Source organism: Mastigoproctus giganteus, chromosome 3 (genome assembly GCF_048544385.1).
Source record: "Mastigoproctus giganteus isolate SK-2022 chromosome 3, ASM4854438v1, whole genome shotgun sequence".
NCBI lineage: Eukaryota > Metazoa > Arthropoda > Arachnida > Uropygi > Thelyphonidae > Mastigoproctus > Mastigoproctus giganteus.
Window position 1 is genome coordinate 252,075,269 of NC_143577.1, and position 19,049 is coordinate 252,094,317.

The 19,049-nt window shown below is 39.4% G+C and overlaps 1 protein-coding gene across 1 annotated transcript; it reads right to left on the minus strand.

Annotated features, from left to right (window-relative positions):
• Positions 1–17,385: 17,385 nt before the first annotated feature.
• On the minus strand, positions 17,386–17,910 carry LOC150089036 (protein CFDP2-like). Its single transcript, XM_090370393.1, has one exon. The coding sequence runs from the start codon at positions 17,908–17,910 to the stop codon at positions 17,386–17,388; it is 525 nt and encodes a 174-aa protein (XP_090226519.1).
• Between the last annotated feature and the right edge of the window lie 1,139 nt (positions 17,911–19,049).

Here is a 19,049-nt window from a genome sequence, read left to right on the forward strand (position 1 = left end):
ATTCCAATTACCGGCGAGTTGCGCCACAGTCGCCCTTCTGTTGCCACGTACCATCCGGGAGAGCCTTCGCTCACCTCGAGCATCGATGAGCCGTGATAGTCCAACACCTCGCCAGCGGTTCGTGGGTTTCCCCTCCTCGGACCATTTTCAGTAGGTTCTAACCACGGCTGACCGTGAGCATCCCACCAGCCGTGCCGTTTCGGATATGCTCTGACCCAGTCGCCTGGCCATTACAATTTGGCCTTTGTCAAACTCGCTTAAGTCCGCTGCCTTTACCATCTGAAGAACAAGAGTAACACTGATTAACTGGACTCGGTATCAGGTGTTTTTTATACAGTGTCCCGACCCGCGCATGCGCTGTAGTTCACCTGCAGTTGCTTCGATTTGCATAAGGACTCGCTGGTCATAATGTTTTGACTCATCGGTGTATATCATTAGCATCAAGGTTAGTTTTTTGCATATGTTTAATTTGGAACAGTATTCAACGATGCTCACTGGAACACCAGTCAGGATCTGCTTTCCTGATATATGGATAACAAGGTTGTTAGCGATCAAGAAGTCCTCCAATAGACACCCTCTTTCATCAGTAAAATTACTGAACCATGTCAAAGATTTTGAATTTGTATCGTTGGTAATGAAAAAATTTGTAGGTCCAAGGAAATGTAAGGCTGCTTTTAAGACCATTTAATTATATATTAATATCACCAGAAGGAAGATATAAAAGAAATGAAAAAAAAGACACTGAGGAGGATGGAATGTCAATATGATGGTTGAATACTGCTGGATGCTAAAAAAAGAAAAAAAAAAGGAAAAGCCACCTAAACTCGCTGCCTGAGAGCTCAAAAATGTGGAAATAATTATTTTTATGTAAAAATAACCTATTTGTAATATCTGTTAAAAAATACAAAATAAACCAAAGCACTACCAAATATTTTTTAATAGATTTTTCAGAGAAAAATCTATTAAAAAAATTTTCTTAAATGCAGACCGATGTAACTAATCAATATTCAACAGTATATTAATTACTGTAAAATCAATACCATTTCAGAATGACACCATTTTGGGGACGAATGCAGAACAGGAAAAGAAATTAAATAAATAAATTTTGACATTAAAAAATTTTTGTCAATTTTAATAATTTTTTTGTGAATTGATCAGTTATCCAGACAAACTATCATCCGAACTGTAGTAGTTCAGAAGATAGTTTCTCCAAATTCAGATAACTGTAATGGTAAATGGTGACAAACTGGATACGGATTGTGAGTCTGTGGTTAATGTACAGGTGTGCTTATATAATTTGAGATATGAAAATTAAATGCAGATCACAGTGGATATTTCCGGGAACAGCAAACCGGAAATGAAACTTTGGAAGTGACTACCAGATCTATCCTAAGAATAATACTGGGAATTTCTTAAAGAAAAATAACGTTAGTTCGAGTCTCCCACAACGCTTACCGCATTTAACACAGCGTCTGAATGTCCTGGAGCAGCTAAAACGAGCAAGGACAGGGTTGTTTTTCTTTCGTTTCTTTTTTGTGTGCGTGTGTTTTATTCGCCCCAACTGTCACGGTATAGACGAGATGACTAACATTCTCAGCAGGAAATATCTTACAGAAACGTTGGTGTGCTTTTCGGTGATGAAAAGGAGAAATCTGTTCTATAAAAATACGTTGGTGTTGCTATAAACAGTAAGAGAGAAGATAGAAATAATCCAGATCTTCATTAAGGCTTCTGACGACTTTTTCTAAGGCGTTTTTCACAGAATGATGAAGATTCTTTTAGAAAATTTCTGTATGGATTTGTAGAAAAATTTAAAAATTACTTTTATGCACAGGCGTGGTTCCATGAATTTCGAAAGGGAGGGGGGTGGGGAAAGTGGTGTTCCAGGGAATCATTAAGCTTTAATCATGTAGCAATAAACAAAAATCCACATTATTTTGATCATAAGAGGGAAGAGGACTTTAGCCCCCAACTCGGATTGCCCCTTCATGTGTTCATTCAGAAATTGGTGTAATATGGACACTGCATTTCGGAAGGCAAAATGATTGTGAAACCACTAATCTGACCCTTAATTCAAGTCTGAATGTCCGAAGTGTATTAAGAAAATAGAAAATTTATTACAGAAACATGACCTGTCCTGTTGATTTACTTTCTGCATTGGTCTGTAAGAGAATGGAGGAGATCTCAACACTTAATACAAGCGATTCTCGTACATTCTTCAGAATGCGTAGCGTTTTCTAACGGCATCAACGGTATCCAGAGGACGCTGCCATCTTACGACTGTTTTTCTTCAGTGGTTTGATATAACTTCACAGTTACAAATCAATCGGATTCAGATCAGTTGAACGAGCATGCCATTTCATCGGAACATTGTGACCACGCTGATGCAACGGTTGCTTAGGACGCATCGTACCAATCGGATGAAGTATGTGAGTGCACCAATGCGCATGAACCATATCCATCGGAGTGTATCCAAGAAGACACATCTTCAAAAAGCCAAAATACTTACTGCCATCAAGAAAATCCAGTAACATGTGTGGATCGATAACAGAACCGGCCCCAAAATTTTCGGGGCCCTGTTCAAGAATTACCTGCGGGAGAGTTTGTTGAAAGTGAGTGATAGATATGCGGAAAAGATGGGGATAGTATTATTTAGACCAGTGGTTCCCAAACTACTGAGATCCGTCCAGCAAAAAGGTAAATCGGCCACAAGATACACGCAATTTACAGATTTAATATATATACGGCGCAATATGGCCTAAGTTACTGGATGCGCCTAAAACCCTACAACAAACAACAACAACGCCCACGTGATGGTTGAGGATTTTGTGCACCCATTTCATGTAAAGCAGACCTTGTCTGTCCATATTGAGTATGGTTACTCCACACCGTGGATGGTCGTGTACGGATTTGGCGTCAACAACATGAGGCTATTGATCCATCATGCATGGTATCAAAAGTGCAGGCTGGTGGAGGCGGTTGTATGGTGTGGGGCATGTTTCACTGGCAGGAACTTGTACCCCCTTGTGCATATGGAAAAACGTATCAGTGGTCTCCGCTCTCTCAGGACAAGATTATTTATTTGATAAGGAATAGGGTCTTATGCATACTTCTGTAACAGACATGTACAACTGTCTCTTCGTGGTGGAAAGTATGCAAGCGGCAGTGAATGGACTGAATATGTAAGAGGTGCAATTTGTTAACAGCTGGCTCGCTCGAGAATTTCAGCTAAGGGTCATTTCCCGGTTAAAACAGTCTGTAAAATTTTATCAAACTAATGCTTTTAACAAGGGGCTCGTGCGATCCCCCTCCAGCATACCATTTGATACCCCTTGTGTTTGGATTGGGGTTAGCTGTGTCCATTATTTAATCCGCTAAGTCCAAGCCAGTTGTGAGACAAAAAAATAGGACTGCAATCGAGCAATATCGTATAATCTCCTCCGATCGACTGAAAGAATTGAACCACTATAAGATTAGGGAGAGTAATGCAGCACTTTTATTATTTTCGATAACGTTACAATTGTATCAACCAATAGATCACTTGGGATTCGCACACGTTTAACAGTTACTTCACTAAGACTAAGGTCTTTCTGAGCTTTCTTTCTGATTAAAAGAGAAAGAGAGCACCATCAGTTTCTGTAAGGTCCGAATATCAGGGGTGTGTGCTGCTATGAGTTTCTTGCGCTCACGAGAGTTGTTATATTTTTGTTGTTTTATTTAGCTCATAAAGGCAAGTAGTTATGTGTAAGGAGCATTCTATTAGATGAAAGAAAGTGAGCAGAGTGTACTATGCTCAGGTAATACAACCACACTATTTGTAAATCTTACTGTATCGAAATGGGCCTTTCAGATGAAATTCGAAGTTTTTCACATCTTAGTATTTTAGTTTACTCTAACTAAAAATAATTAGCTACACAGGTTAGGATTCCAGCGTCCCAGTTTCCCGGGATTGTCCCAATTTTTAACGATAAAAGCAATCCTCGAATAGGCATATGTTCTGAGTAAACATATATATGTATTTGAAATCGTTGCTACTTGAAAATTTTACTTAATATGCGCGATATCGATATGCACCAAGCATAAAGGTCACAGCTGAGGTTCACTTCCGCTATCTTTCGCAACGGGATGAACACCAGAGATGTTTCTCATTGCAATCAGGGCATGTTTCGTGCTTACTTCATTTTCCCTCGTGTCCTAAATTTCTTTAATGTACACTGTCTACCAAAAGTATTTAAAAAACCATCATGGTTAGAAAAAAAAAACGAATTTTAATGAGCAAATTAATAAGATTAATTTATTCTGTATCTGCTAAAAAAAAAAAAAAAAAACAGCTTCATATTGTTCCCAATTGTTAAAAAGCGCCTCTCCATTTCTTTCTTGAATTTTGCCACACTCTCCGCCTAGGCCATACGACCCTTACTGGAAACTTATTCTAGCTTTACAACACGCTGCTCAAAAGTACTCATGAGATTTAATCCACTGTTACTCCCTATGATTTTATAGTTGTGCTCTCTGGTTCTTGCTTTACCCACCAATGAGAATAATTTTCTATCGTTCATTTTACTAACCCTTCTTTCAGGGCCTTATACACTTCGGTCATATCCCTCCCTAAGGTTTGTTGGCTGTTGTCAGATTTTAGGCGCATCAGCAACTTAGATCATATTGCGCCGTAATTTGGTCTGCAAACTGCATGTGTTCCGTGGTCGATTTTCTGTTTGCCGGACGAAAAACCAAGCTAGCCTCGCTTGGGACCGACCAACTCAGCCACATGGTGAGGAAGGTCCATAAAAATTCCTTGCGTCATTGACGGGATTCGAACTCAGGTCTTTTCCACCCAGTCCGGAGGACAGTGATTATACCAACTGTGCTACCCAGGAGGGGCTCCCTAAGACACTAAGTTGCTGAGCTCTGCAGACCGCATCTTCTACGCTGTTCCTCATAGACATAATGTTTAACACTCTTCACCAATCTAATGGACCTTCTTTCTAAAAAAACTAAGAATAAAGTACCTTCTTTCTAAGAAACTATTTTTTTTTCTTTGTACCGTCTTCCTCTTTGTACCTACAAAGAAGGGCCACTGCCTGACCCCGACACAATATTCCATGTGTGATCGCATCATCATTTTACGTCTCTCCTTGCAAAATCTTAATAAATCATAGATAAAACACCGTGCATCCTTCTTGCCGCCTGCTTACACTACATGTTGAGCTCCGTGTCTTTCTGTTTCATAATCCCAGAGTCTTCCTCACCCAGTATATACACTGTGCTGCCACTTTATCAGGTATACCCCTGCTGTGCACACAAATGGTTTGTCCTACAACGTTGCAAGTCAAATGACCACAGTTGTGGATATAAATGCAGCAGAACAACCTTTCTCGCTCAGTTAAGCGTACAAACCGTAGCAAGAATGGGGAAAAAGATAGATCTAACGGACTTCGAACGTGGCATGGTAGTAGGTGCAAGACGTGCTGGAAAAGCATCTCTGAAACACAGTTCTCCTGAACTTTTCACACACCACAATTTCAAGGGTGTGTTGAGAATGGTGCAACGAACAGAAAACATCCTCTCAACGGCACTCCTGTGGAAGAAAATCGCTTGTTGATGAGACAGGCCAGAGGAGCATGGCTAGAATTGTGTAAGCAAGGCCACAATGTCGCAGATCACGTCAGAATACAACCTTGGTGCACAGAACAAAATATCGCAACGTACCATTAGTCGCACTTTGTCGCGAATGGGCCACAACAGCCGACGGCCGCATCGCGTACCTTTGTTATCAATGAAGAACAAGAGAGCACGCTTCCTGTGAGCACAGCAACACCAGAAGTGGACTATCGAGGATTGGAAAACAGTTGCTTGGTCTGACGAGTCGTGGTTCCTGGCGCATCATGTTGATGGAAGGCTCAGAATTTGGCGAAAACAACGTGAATGGACCCGTCATGTCTGACCACTACTGTGCAAGGTGGTGGGGTCAGTGTTATGGTGTGGGGAATGTTTTCTTGGCACACGTTAGGTCCATTGATACTAGGGCTTGCATAAAACCGAGAAATTTCAAAACCGAGTTTAACCGAAGTTTACTCTTAAAACCGGTTTTAAAACCGATTTTCTCAGACTTAGGGAAAATAATTAAAAGCTTATAACGCAGGTATTTATTTTATCTTGGGTAGATTGTACAAATCGTAATCAAATCTTTTAAACAAAATCTATCACCTCTTATAGTAAAAAAAATAAAAAAATTAAAATGCTCCAAAAAAAGTAACCGGCTTGAGATTATACAAAATTACAAATTGTATTCAAATCCTTTGAATAAAAACTATCTTCTCGTGTAGTAAACAAAAAAAATAATAAGCCCTATAATAATAAATAAATAAAAATGTGAAAAAAAACAGCTTGGGGAAATTACTTTACTATTTATTGCTCAGCTTTTTTCTGAAAATGATCCCTTAAAAAACACAGTATATTAAGCATTTTTCCTGATAGACTTGACCTTATTTTTGTATTAAAGAGACCAGTGATCGAAAACTCTCTCAGATTGGACACTTCTTGATTTAATGGTCAGCAGTGCTCTATAAACTTTCTCCATATAACTGCTAGTTGCCTCCAAAAGTTTAAATTCTTTGCTGATTTCCAATTCACTCGGATATTTTGAAGGCGCTTCAGTTAATCTCTTTATTACACTATCACATACTCTCGCATGAGTGTATCTCCAAGATCGGAACTAGACGAGTCTTTGTTTTCTTCTAAAAGAACAGTTCGTTTATTTTCAGTTTCTTCATTCAACGCTGACTCCTTCGGAATGTTTTGCAAATAATCTCTGATAAATCTCTTCAGCATGCTTTTTCAAAACTTGCTTACTTGGAAAATCAAACGTTCTTGAACCTGAATCTTCTTTCCTAAACTTTTTGGGGTTGTGTAGATAGCTCAGCAAAGCCACAGTTTGGCAATTTCGTCTTGATTTGTAACGCTGCAAAAGGCTTTGATGAAACTTTAAAGCAAATGGGTTTTCTGCTGTATCAAGCTTAGCAAGCAAAAATTCTATTTAAGACTACTTTAAGTAAGTCTGTATCTTCGAGGTTATAGCCTTCAGAATCATTTCAACTGGTCGCAAAGTTTCACATAGCAATTCAAGTGTTTTCCAGGCATCGTCAGACACAGCTTCAGTTGACAGTACTGCACATAGAGCATTTGGAATGCAGTTTTTCAATTTCAAAAATCTCTCAATCATATAGAATGTGCTATCCCATCTAGTCTTGCAATCTAATATAAATTTATATTCTTTCCCATTAAATTTTGCTTTAACAAAATTTTGTAATATGTCATTTTTGGTAGGCGATTTTCGAAAAAGCTTGCAAATTTTTCTGGCTTTGTTAATAGTTTGTGCAATGTTGGCCATTGGATTGAAGAAATAAATGAGCTCATCGGTAAAGTCGGTTTGATAAAGCATGCCTTGCTGTTTTTCTTCAACTTCTTCATCATCACTACTTTCTTCATTGTCTTTGGGAGACTCAGAGACTGTGGCACCATAATTGATTGCTTTTTCATAAAGTACATCTATAACTGACAGATGTATACAATGGGCTATACACTGTTGATGATTAGGCGTAATTTGCTTGCCAAACTTAATCATCATTGCTGCTCCATCGGTGGTGCAGGCAACAATATCCTCATCCAAGTTCAAACCAAATTCCTTTGTGTCCCTTCACAATTTGCTCAGTTCTTCTGCAATCAAGTGAACCATTAATCTCAATAAGACCTAACGACCAATGATTGTCTTTTGAACGCACATTTATATTCATATACCTTTTATTTTGTATAGACCTATATTCGTCTAGAGTCAATGAATACCGTGCACCCAAAACCAATGAAATTTTGAAATGCTGAATGAGTTCTTCTTTCTTAGTTTTATAATAATTCAGAACCATATTTTTAATTCCATTCACTGAGGCTGGTGGTAATTTATCGTATTTATTTCTCTGAAGGTGAAGGCTTGATTGCATAAACTCACTCTTAGCAATTTAATTAAAAGAAAATCCATCTAAAGCAGCTAATTTTGAAATCTCTTCTTCCATAGATTTTTTAACGATAAAGTTTTCTAATGTTCTTACCATTTTTACGGGAGGTTCACTTGTTTAATGTTTAATGTAAAATGTTATCTTGTTTAATGTCAATCTGATGCATTTTCTTTAAATGCAACATCAAAGATGATGTAGATCCTCCAGACGACTTCATTATCTTCTGACATTTCGAACATTGTGCTTCATCTTTGCTTTTTCGAGCAAAATAATTCCATACATTTGATTTCATCTTAGACATATTAAGAGTAATAAATACTAATTAGTAGGAATTTATATCACCGACAATTTTAAATAAAAATATTGAAGATAACAAAGGCACAATACTATGGGTCACTCCCGCAAGCACTGAATGAAGAGTCTAAACGAGGCAAGTTTTAAAATTTTCACGAAAGAAATTTTTTATTTATTTACTTGCAATTTTTTTAACCCCAATTAAATCTATTGTATTTTCAAAATTACATAAAAGCTAAATTTGGTGAAGCTGCTTTTTGGAGAACATTTGATCGCAAATTTAATAGGAATAAAGAAGCAAAAAACTTTCTACGATTGAAATTTGATGCAATATTCAGCGAATCTGTTCTAGTGGGTAACCATCAATAAGGCGGGTTCCATAACTTGTCTGGCGAACAAGACAGATGGAACGGAGAAATGTTGAGCATTTTCTTTTACGCTATCGCTCCGACTCACTCAGTCGTAACACCCGGCTAGCCTCCACGTGGCGAGGTATGGGCAACGTCTGGTCCCATTAGGGGCCTGGCGGCCAATAAGCCGGATAAACAATGGGCACAACATATAACACTACTCATGACCCACACACTTCTAAATCTCTGGCTTTGACAGGGTACTGTCACCGATACATAGAACATTCGCGGAGATGGGAGAAATCCCAGGAGCCGCTAGACCCTCAATACCTCATACCTCATACCTCAGTCGTAAATGAGTACACCTGCATCGTGCCATGATACATGTGTGAAGATAAAAGGTACCCCTCCTAGATTTCGGCCACTTGCCCAGGAGATTCGTACCTTAAAATAAAATAAAAAACATTTTAAAACATAAAGCAGTTGAACGATCCAGACAAACGAACAAACAAAAGAAAATGTGCGTCATGCCCATCATGACCACGCTCTACCTCCTGTCCCTCAACGAACCCCTAATGCACTGATGATCCCGAACGAAGTTCCCTAAGATCCCGACCTACTACTTTGATTTATACAACATCTCACGAGGACAAGTATATCAAAATCTTTACTAAAATTCGATCTCGGTGGATTTTAGTAAGAATGCCTTTTTTGTAGAGATGGTCCAATATAACGCCTTTACTCTATATTCTATTATCTTAAAACCACAGGACTCACGGATTTAACTGCTCATCACTTCTTTGGTTCCTCCCTAATGGATTGGGGGAGGAGATGTTGGCACTTCTGTCCTGAATCTCATGATATTTGATATTTCGCCTGCCCGACCACATGTGTATATCTACACGCCTTTGTTCTTTCATCTTTTCAATACATAAATAATTGAATGTACACCATCCGTCCCTGAGGCTTTACATTCACTTAGCCTCGAGGTCACACTGGGCAACAAAGTTGATGGTCGCAACGGCTGTGTGAGCCGGTGCATTGTCTGACGGAAGACGGAAACCTTTGCTTAACATTCCACGCCTTTTCACTTCAAAGCATCAAGTAACTTTTTCAAAATATTTCTGTAGTATTCTCCGGCAAGTGTGGAACCACGGACAAAATCGCTTTCTTCGCAGATGGAGTGGTCTTTGCCTTTTTGGGAGGAGATTTGCTTCCACTGATTTGACATATCTTTAGTCTCCGGATCATACTGGTACGCCCAGCATTCGTCATATGTCACCAACTAATCAAAAAAGTTCTCAACATCCGCATTACACAAATCCAACAGTTGGCGAGAACATTGCATTCGACATTGCTTCTGCAAAGACGTCAGCAATCTTGGAACCTATCGTGCGGAGACTTTAGACATATGCAGATGGTCGGGTAAAATGCGTCTGCGCGGTTAGCACAGTAGTATCGTCACCGTCCTCCCCACACCGGGTGAAAAATGCCCGGGTTCGAATCCCGTCAATGACGCGAGGAACTTTAATGGGCTTTTTTCACTCCGTGGCTGAGTTAGTCGGTCTGAAGCGTAGATAGCAAGGTTTCTTCCTTCAGAAACTGGGGTTTTTCGTCCGGCAAAACAGATAAATCGACCATAGAACACACGCAATTCACAGACATAAGACACACTGCATGGCAGATGAATTTAATTATTCGGGTGGCCTAAAAATAATAGTTTTGTTTTGGTAATGTAAAATGCTGTGGGCAGACCCATAACTAATTCCCACTGCATTGGTAATGAAATGGTCACACGTTTGTCACTCAGCACCAGGGCTTTCCTGAGCTTTCTTACCCTGCAAATTCAGGACTTGATCACTGCTCGAATCTCCACTTTGTCAACCATACCATCCTTCCTCAGATTCTGCACTCCACCTCTAGTGTATGATCACCTACAAGAATGAAATTTTGCATATTAGTTATTGAATATGTAGACAACTTATATTAAAAACGACATCTTCCTACTTTTAACTTTTTGAAACCCCCTCGTATACATTTTGGCTTCATTTATTTAAACAATGATGAAGAAATGGCAAAAAATATGAATTAATAATGGTTGTAAAACACAGATTGACGTCATACTTGGAAGTGCGTCACACGTGACGTCAAAATGTTGTAAATGCCAAACTGTGGGAAATGTCAAAATGCCCTTTCTTCGGCATTTTGACATTTCCCACAGTTTCTGTTCAGTGTCACGGTTATGAAATTTGTGTCTGCTAATCCTAGAACAGTTCTCAGGTCAATGCGAACAGTTCTGAATTGCAACATAAACGCTGCTATTTAGTGTCTTTCATCCCGAAAGTTATTCACTAAATAGCAAAGCTCTTGCAATGCATATTAGCTAACAGAGCACTAAAATACAGTTATACGCGTAATAGGAAATTGCTTCACAATTTCATTTCCCTTATTTCACTTTGAATTCTGCTCACATCCTGCAGTACGAGTACTTGCACCGAGTCTTCTTTTCTAGACAATTACATACAACCGGTTCCAATTCACTGCACCAGTCTAGTTGACCTTGCAACTCATTCTGAAAATATTGCATCTTGTTACCTTGAATTTATTGTAAAAAGTATCTTCTTAATGAAACACAGTTAATGTTTTCATGTAGTGTTAACTGTTTAAAGAAAGCCAAATTAAAAGATCAATTCCGAACCTCTTTTGAATAAACCTGTTTCAATTTTAAGATTAGGCTATTCAGAAGTCCATTTGTAAGATGGCATTATTAAATAAGAGAAAAATCTTCCAGAACAGGCGTTGCAAAATCATTACTGACAGAGAGACCAGAGACATTCCGCAAGACGCAAGATTTCCCTCATTATACAAGCTACGTCAAAAAGTATTGCCAAAAAAAAACCGAATTAATGTATACAGTAAGTTATATTTCATTTAGCAAATAATAATAATTCATGAATTGTAATTTTAAAAAAAAAGAGCAAAAAAGTAACTTATGCGCAAACCGAGAACATTTAGTTTTTGCGCATCCACCCTTTTGCCCATTCATTACTGCAATCAGCGCACGGCAACAAACATAATATGCAGACTACAGCTACAATATAAGGTGTATGGATAGTCTATGGCGTGATATTTATGTATAATAATAAATAAACAATGATTGCCGGATTGGTCCAATTTTAATGAAATTTGGGAAGGCTGTAAAATCGCTCTATTACAGCGACACATGAAAATTTATTCACTGGAAGTCCGTCTACATGGCATTATATGTAGACGGACGGTTGTTGTTGTAGAGTTTTAGGAGCATCACAGACTAAGGCCATATACCGTCTGTAACTTGCGCATGTTCAATGCTCAACTTTCTGTTTGCTGAGCAAAAAACCTGAGTTTCCGGGAGAAAAAACCATGCTATCCTCGCCTGTGACCGACTAACTCAGTTACGTTGTAAAACACGCCCATGAAAATTCTTCCACGTCATCAACGGAATTCGAACTCGGGTCCTTTTTACGCGGTGGGGGAAGACGGAAATTCTGCCAACTGTGCTACCACGAGGGCCCAACGGACGGGCAAAGAAATAATAATTAACATATTTCTTTGGTCAATTTTGGGAGGTCTCAACATCTATCTAATTGAGCTAAATATAAAATTTCATCAAATTAATCCATCCACTGGGTGTCGTGTTATTAAATGCTAATGGATAATTAAATAATAATTGCCGGATTTCTATTGGTACAATTTTAATGAAATTTTGAATGGCCAGACATTTTTTAATCGAGCCGAAGAGAAAATCTGGTGGTTGTTGCAAAATTGCAATTTTTCCAGATCGTATCGATGTGGGTACCGTTATTTTCATGACACACAATAATGTTTTATTAATAAACACCTGCCTGTAACCTCTTCGAATTCTATATTTGATAACATAAATTTGAAAGAAAAGCACCCAGACCTCAGTAAGTCAGAATTTAGTACTTCTTGTGGTTACAAATAGGTTTCCAAGATACATTTTTATACTGTTTCATTGTGACTAGATTGAAGGGTTGACCACTCTAAAAAAAAGAAAACGATAGCTTGTGTGGTTAACACATCAGTCTAATTACTGCACGCTGAAGAAGTGGTATAGAAATTGCGGCCGAGAAAGGTTGATACCTGTATGATCAATTTGTTCCTTTTCTTAACCAGCAAAAATCAATACTGGGCCTACACTTCATGCAGATCTCAGGACTTTCTTTTCAACTTTATAGTTTTTATATTCACGCCGTGCCATTTAAGGAACAAGCTGTTTCAAAAGTAATCACAAAAAATTCTAGGACGTACTGTAGAGTCTAAAATATGGTGGGAAAAAATGGCTATGGGGTTTCAATGACAAAAATCATCATCAAACTCTAAAGGCTTCACCTTATCGCTGCAACCATACACCTCTGGCTACTGCTGAATGTTTCATTTCCTCATATCCCCTAAAGTTCATTTTCCTCATTAGGTTTTCCAAAATTTTCTTCCTTGTAAACATCCTCCTCCAGACCCAAATCTTCAATGCCTCCAGTCTCTTGATATCTTGCTTCCATAATGTCCAGGTTTCACTTCCATACAGCAGCACACTCCAAACGAATGACTTAGCAAACTTTTTCCTGGTGTTCCTGTCGATGTAGCGCACCGGTTGTCCTGGGTAATGAAATTCCCCAAATAACAAAACTGTTTCACTTGTTCCACTTTGTTGTTCCCCATTTTGATGTTTGTTTGAGGTTGTTCATCATTCTTGGTGATGACAAGTATTTTAGTCTTTTGTGCATTTATCTTTAGATGTGAATCTTGTAGCCTTAATGATAACCTTTCCAACATCTTACACAGCTCCTGCTCTGAGTCAGGAGCAGATCCGCTGCAATGAGCTCCCTGTAAGTTTTCTCATGGCAGTACCTGTCTGGGTATATTTTGAGGTCTCTAAACAGCTCCAGAGTATCGTCAGGAAACATCCGCCTTAATCCGTCCGTGTTATTGAGAGCGCTTCGGAGACTATGAGGGTTGTGGAAGCGGACTCCAGGGCGGGGCCTTACTACAAGATTTTCAATTTGAGGGGCATCTAAACTCCCAGTCAGAAGTTGTGCCAGAGTGCAGATGTTACGTATTGTGATAATCTGAAACCACGGAGCTGTGTTCAAGTTTGCGTACAGTATGGATTTCGAAATTGTGAAGGGCTTCCCGGCAATCCTATTTAACCACCGGAGCAACCAGTATTCCAGGCTGAGAAATTTCCTAATATGAGTATTAGGAGCAGAGGACCAAATTGTCGAAGCATATAAGGATACAGGAACGATACATCTTTGGATATATTGGGTCACTAGCTGCTGGTTTCGTATCTCAGTTATTTCCTGTCTTACAGCCCATATGGAAGCGAGTGTTTCTGTTCTCGTGTTCTGAAAGTGCCTTTGGAAGGCAAGGCCCTCGTCTCACGTCACTCCTAGGTCGGTGTATGAGTTCACTTTCTTAATCTGTGCTCCATTAATAGATAATTTGATTTCATTTTTTATCTTCTTATTAGTTATTGTCAGTTGTGCTGACTTGTCTGAGTTTAACCACAAACCGATTTTGCGTAGGTATATCTCCAGTTCATACAGCTTAGCGTTGGCATGGAAATTGACGTCGGACACCACAGATCCTTCGTTAGAGACAACAAAATATTTTATATCATCGGGGGAAAGACTCCATCTCTCAGGATGTTTTTGAAAAGTGCAACAGCACATCAACAATATAGGCCCTGCATATTTTTAAAATAAAGATAGGAAACCCGTCGGAGCCGATCGTAGATTTGGTAGGCAAGGAATTAATAGCATTGATGAGATCTTCTCTAGAAATAGTGACTGTGGATAAAGCATTCTCACAAACGCCTCCTCTCCCTAAAATATGTTATGCCATATTCTCCAGCTGATATCCTTGGACAATTTTTGCTTTACCTTCAACTGGTAGCCTTTCAAAGCACTCCTTAGCTCAGTGTTCGAATGTGGTTTCTTCCATTTCAAATTTAGCTGCCTTTTTGCTCACGATTCTTTTCGAATGTCGAAGCTCGTTGCGTGAATGTCGTTTCTTTTTCAAGAAAATGGCTATTTTTTTCTTGTAGTCCGTGAAGTCTTCATTCAATCCTGATTTTTTTTCCATCTCCTATAAGTCTTTTGCTTAGCCACAAACGCCTGTTGTAAATACTCGTTGAACCACGGTTTAGTTTTGTCGCTGACCCTTACCTCTTTTGAGGCACCCAGGCCAGCAATAAATAGGAGCTCTTTCTCAATCAAGTTGGCAGCTTCTTCCACCGGTTTATTGTATAGAGCATTCCAGTTGTAGGTCTTGAGATGTTTTAAAATAATCTCAGGTCTAATGAACTTAAGAGAGTATATCTTCTTGGTTTGGCGAGTTTGCTCATCGATGCGTTGCTCACCTGCGCTATTGGATAGGGAAATTTTGCAACATATTGGGTTGTGATCTGACTGGAATTTAGTTTGAGGGGTAACATTTTTTATGTTTATCAGATTATGATATAATAATATAATAAATCCAAATGCTGCTCTCCCCTAGTCGGAAGCGTATCAAGTAGGGTCAATTCTAAAGTTTGAAGGGTTCCATCAAGGTATTCTTTAGCTTGATCGTGTCTTGGGCTAGGCATATTAAAGTGTGCCAGTTACAATCATGGGAATATCTGTGCCAAGATTATCTGAAATCCACACAAGAAGCTAGGTCCTGGTGTCAGCACTGTGTTCCGGTGGAAGATAGATAAGGCAGACTTGGATTTCTTGAGCCTTCCTCCTGAAAGACGCCGATATGGCTTCAAAGTTTTCAGACTGACTTGGTTTAATTTTTGTAGGATGCAAACTTTCATGATAAAGTATTGCAACTCCTCCACCCCGCTTATCTATTCTGCTGTTCCCAATAAATCTGTAACTGGAGGATTGTACAGCAGATCCAGTTGCCTGTTATAATTTAGCGAAGTCCCAACTGTACAGTCTTATTCTTCAAGGGGTAGGCAAATCTGCAATGTGTGCAGTTTGTTAACAACACTGTTAACGTTCTGAATAAAAAGGCAAATGGTCTGGCCTTCTCCAGAAGGGGCATTCTGTTGCTTTAGTGGCTATATAGGTTGATGCGCCACTGGTTTTCTGCACGTATGCGGTGTTCTTTTCTCGATATCTTTTAACTAGTGCACCCACTGGCCAGTTATCTTCAAGGATTAGATTTAGGTCATCAGGGGAGCATGTGAGCAAAAATGACACATAAGAAGGATGCCTTGTTTTCAGCTGTCTTACTTCTGAATCCGAATCCTTGAGAAAACATGGCCTTTATGTCATTCGCCTGCGTGTTCAGGGCAAGCCTAGTAACAAAAACGTTCTCTCGGGTTCTGACGGCTGTAATCAGGATAAGCCTTCTGTCTCTCCAGTCCAAGCCAAAGTTTTTCATGACTCTGAACTTCTTCCAATTTACGTTATCAAAGGCTTTTCTTTTCTATACGTATGTCAACAAAAGCAATGTGTGTTCTCCTGTTCATTTCTATTCTTCTTTCAAGAATTGTTCTCATTGCTAGAAGCGCCTCCCTTGTCCCACATCCAGTTCCGAAGCCAAACTGATCTTGATCGATGACCTTTTCTATTCTTTTCTTGATCCTGTTCTTCACTACATTCAAGATGATTTTGGATGCATGGGACAGTAGATTTTTAGTCCTGTAATTGGCACAGTCATTAGCATTTCCTTTCTTTGGAAAAGTGATTGTTCTGCTTTTATTAAAGTCATCTGGGATTTCACCATCATAGATTTTTTTGTATCACTTGATAAAGCCTATCTTTCATGTCTCCTCCCATATTCATGAGTTGCTCCGCCTGGACATTGTCTGGTCCTGCTGCTTTCTTGTTCCTTAATTGACTTGATGCTAACTCAAATTCACTCCTTGTAATTGTTGGGCCTTTAGCGTCCCCTTCTACCTTGTCTTCTGTTTCAGTATAGTCGTTCTCATCAATTGTTTCTTCTCCACAGTAGAGTTCTTCTAGATATTCCTTCCAACGCTCACCAATTTCCTCCGGGTCCATCAGTAGGTTCCCTTGTTTGTCTTTAATCATCGTGCTCCTCGTTTTGAGATTGATTGTAATGACTTAATCTTTCTATACGCTTTGTCTGTTTTTCCCTTTGTCAAGTCCTCGTCAATGTCTTCTGCCATTTTATTCACCCAGTCTTGTTTTGCTTCACGACATTTGGTTATAATTAGATTCTTTGTGTATCTATAGTTCTCCTGACCTTCCTCTGTGGGTGTTTTCCTATATTTGTTACGTCTTAGTATGAGTTCTAGTATTTCTTCCGTGATCCATGGTTTCCTTGGGCCAAAGCTCCTCCTTCCTAATGTCTCCTGTGTTACTTTTAATATACCTTGCTTTATCAAATCCCAGTTGATTTCTCCTGTTATATATTAGCTATGATTTCCTTTGTTTTCTCTTCATAATTCCTCTTAGCATGTTCATATTGTAATTTATCCAAATCCCAGCTAGTCCTTCCAATTCGTTTGAATTTCTTAAATCTAGGATTGCACTTTGCCATCACGAGACAGTGGTCACTGTCAACTTCTGCTCCAAGATAACTGTGACTCGACTTAATTTGGTTGCGGTATCTTGTCTTGACTAGTATGTAATCAATTTGATAGCGTTGTATATCACCTGGTGCTCTCCAGGTGTACCTTCTTCTCTGTGGTACTTCAAATAAGGTATTGGTTGTTACTTCTGTTCACAGAAGTCGAGCAGACTTTCGCCCCTGCTATTCCTGTTTCCCAGTCCAAACTTCCCAACTCCTACTCTATCATATTGCGATCCGACCACGGAATTGAAGTCTCCCGTGATTACAACACTGTCACCATCCTTTGTCAATTTCAAGAGATCTCCGGTTTTCTCATACATCTCTTCTATTTCCTGGTCCTCACTGTTAGAGGTCGGGAAGTACACTTGGATAATTACTAGGTTTCTCGGTGATGTTTTTATTTTCACCATCCGTAGTCTGTCATCTACATAGTAGGTATTCATAAAACATTCTTTTCCCAGTGTTTCTGGATTAGGATACCAGCACCATTTCTCCCAGTTTCTGTACCTCCACTGTAGATCATCGTTGAAGAAATCACCATTACCTTGCCATCGGGTTTCACTCAATCCCAAGATATCCATTTCCCTATCACGCATCATCCCATTCACCTCTTCCAGGTTCCCCAATTTCAGTAGAGTTCGTACATTCCACGTCCCAATTTTCATTTCCTGTTTGTTGCAAGGGTTTCGCTGGCTGACGACCTGAGAATCAGTGGCGTAGCTACCATGTAGGCAGACAAGGCAATTGCCTCCGGGCCCTTTAGGGCCCGGGCGTCTTTGGCTGTCTCCTCTTTTTGCAATTTTCATTAAGTAAGTAGGGGCCCGAACATGTTCTTTGCCTCCGGGCCCGAAAAATGGTGACTACGCTACTGCTGAGAATCCTTGCTTGTTCTCCTGCCGGATCTTGGGATTTACACCACATGATCAGTAAACGAAGTATGATTTTGCGTCGTTTGCATGGTTGTTTGTCTTGGGAAAAATAATGCAGTGGCTTCCCGTTGCCTTCTGCATGCTGTTTATACCTCAGCCAGGTGTTTTAGTCAGCCGCTCTTAACATGGAGAAAAGACGCTGTTTGTAGCCGCTCCTGACATGGAGGCAGACGCTACTGTTGTAGGGTTATACCGCCCTATACCCGGTCGCTATATCCCCATTTGTAAAAACAGGATGCACTACGAGAAGGTGGGGTTGGCATTTCAGTAGGAGAGGCTGTGTTTTGCGCGTCACTGCTGCTTGCATCCCATGACAAAAATAAAATAAAAAAAATGCAACTCATAGAGTTGCATTTTGAAAAGTCTCCTTTGAAGAGTTTGTCCTCTGATGGAATTCACGATTTAGAAAGCTATGTCCATAACACTATTAGTATTTAATCTTTTGCTGGCTAACTTTTGTTGCTGGATGATACATTGGTAACTCAAAAAATCTGGGAATTCATCTTACTTTTGGCACGATGCAAGGGATCCGTTAAGATACCCCGTCATTGCTTTAGCTCCAGCTGTTGTTATTGATACGAGCTTAAATAGTGGTAATTTAATTTTTTCAATAAAATTTTTGAATGAGCTAATTATATCAAGACCTCTAGTTCTTTCTTTTAACGAAACGATACCCAGCAGTTCTTCTCTAGTGGCAAAACATCGAACAACCGTACGAATAAAAACGAGCAATTGAGCTGTATCACTGACATCTGTAGACTCATCCAGTTGTAAAGAAAACACAAACAATTAGCAATATGAGCACGCAATTGTTCGTTCACATTTTTACTCATTTTTTCGATGCCATCCCTGCAGTATATCATTCAGTTTCCTGC

What these genes read in the sequence shown, in the direction of transcription:
- LOC150089036 (XM_090370393.1), bottom strand. Translation starts at nt 17,910, where the DNA reads ATGAAAATTGGGACGTGGAATGTACGAACTCTACTGAAATTGGGGAAC.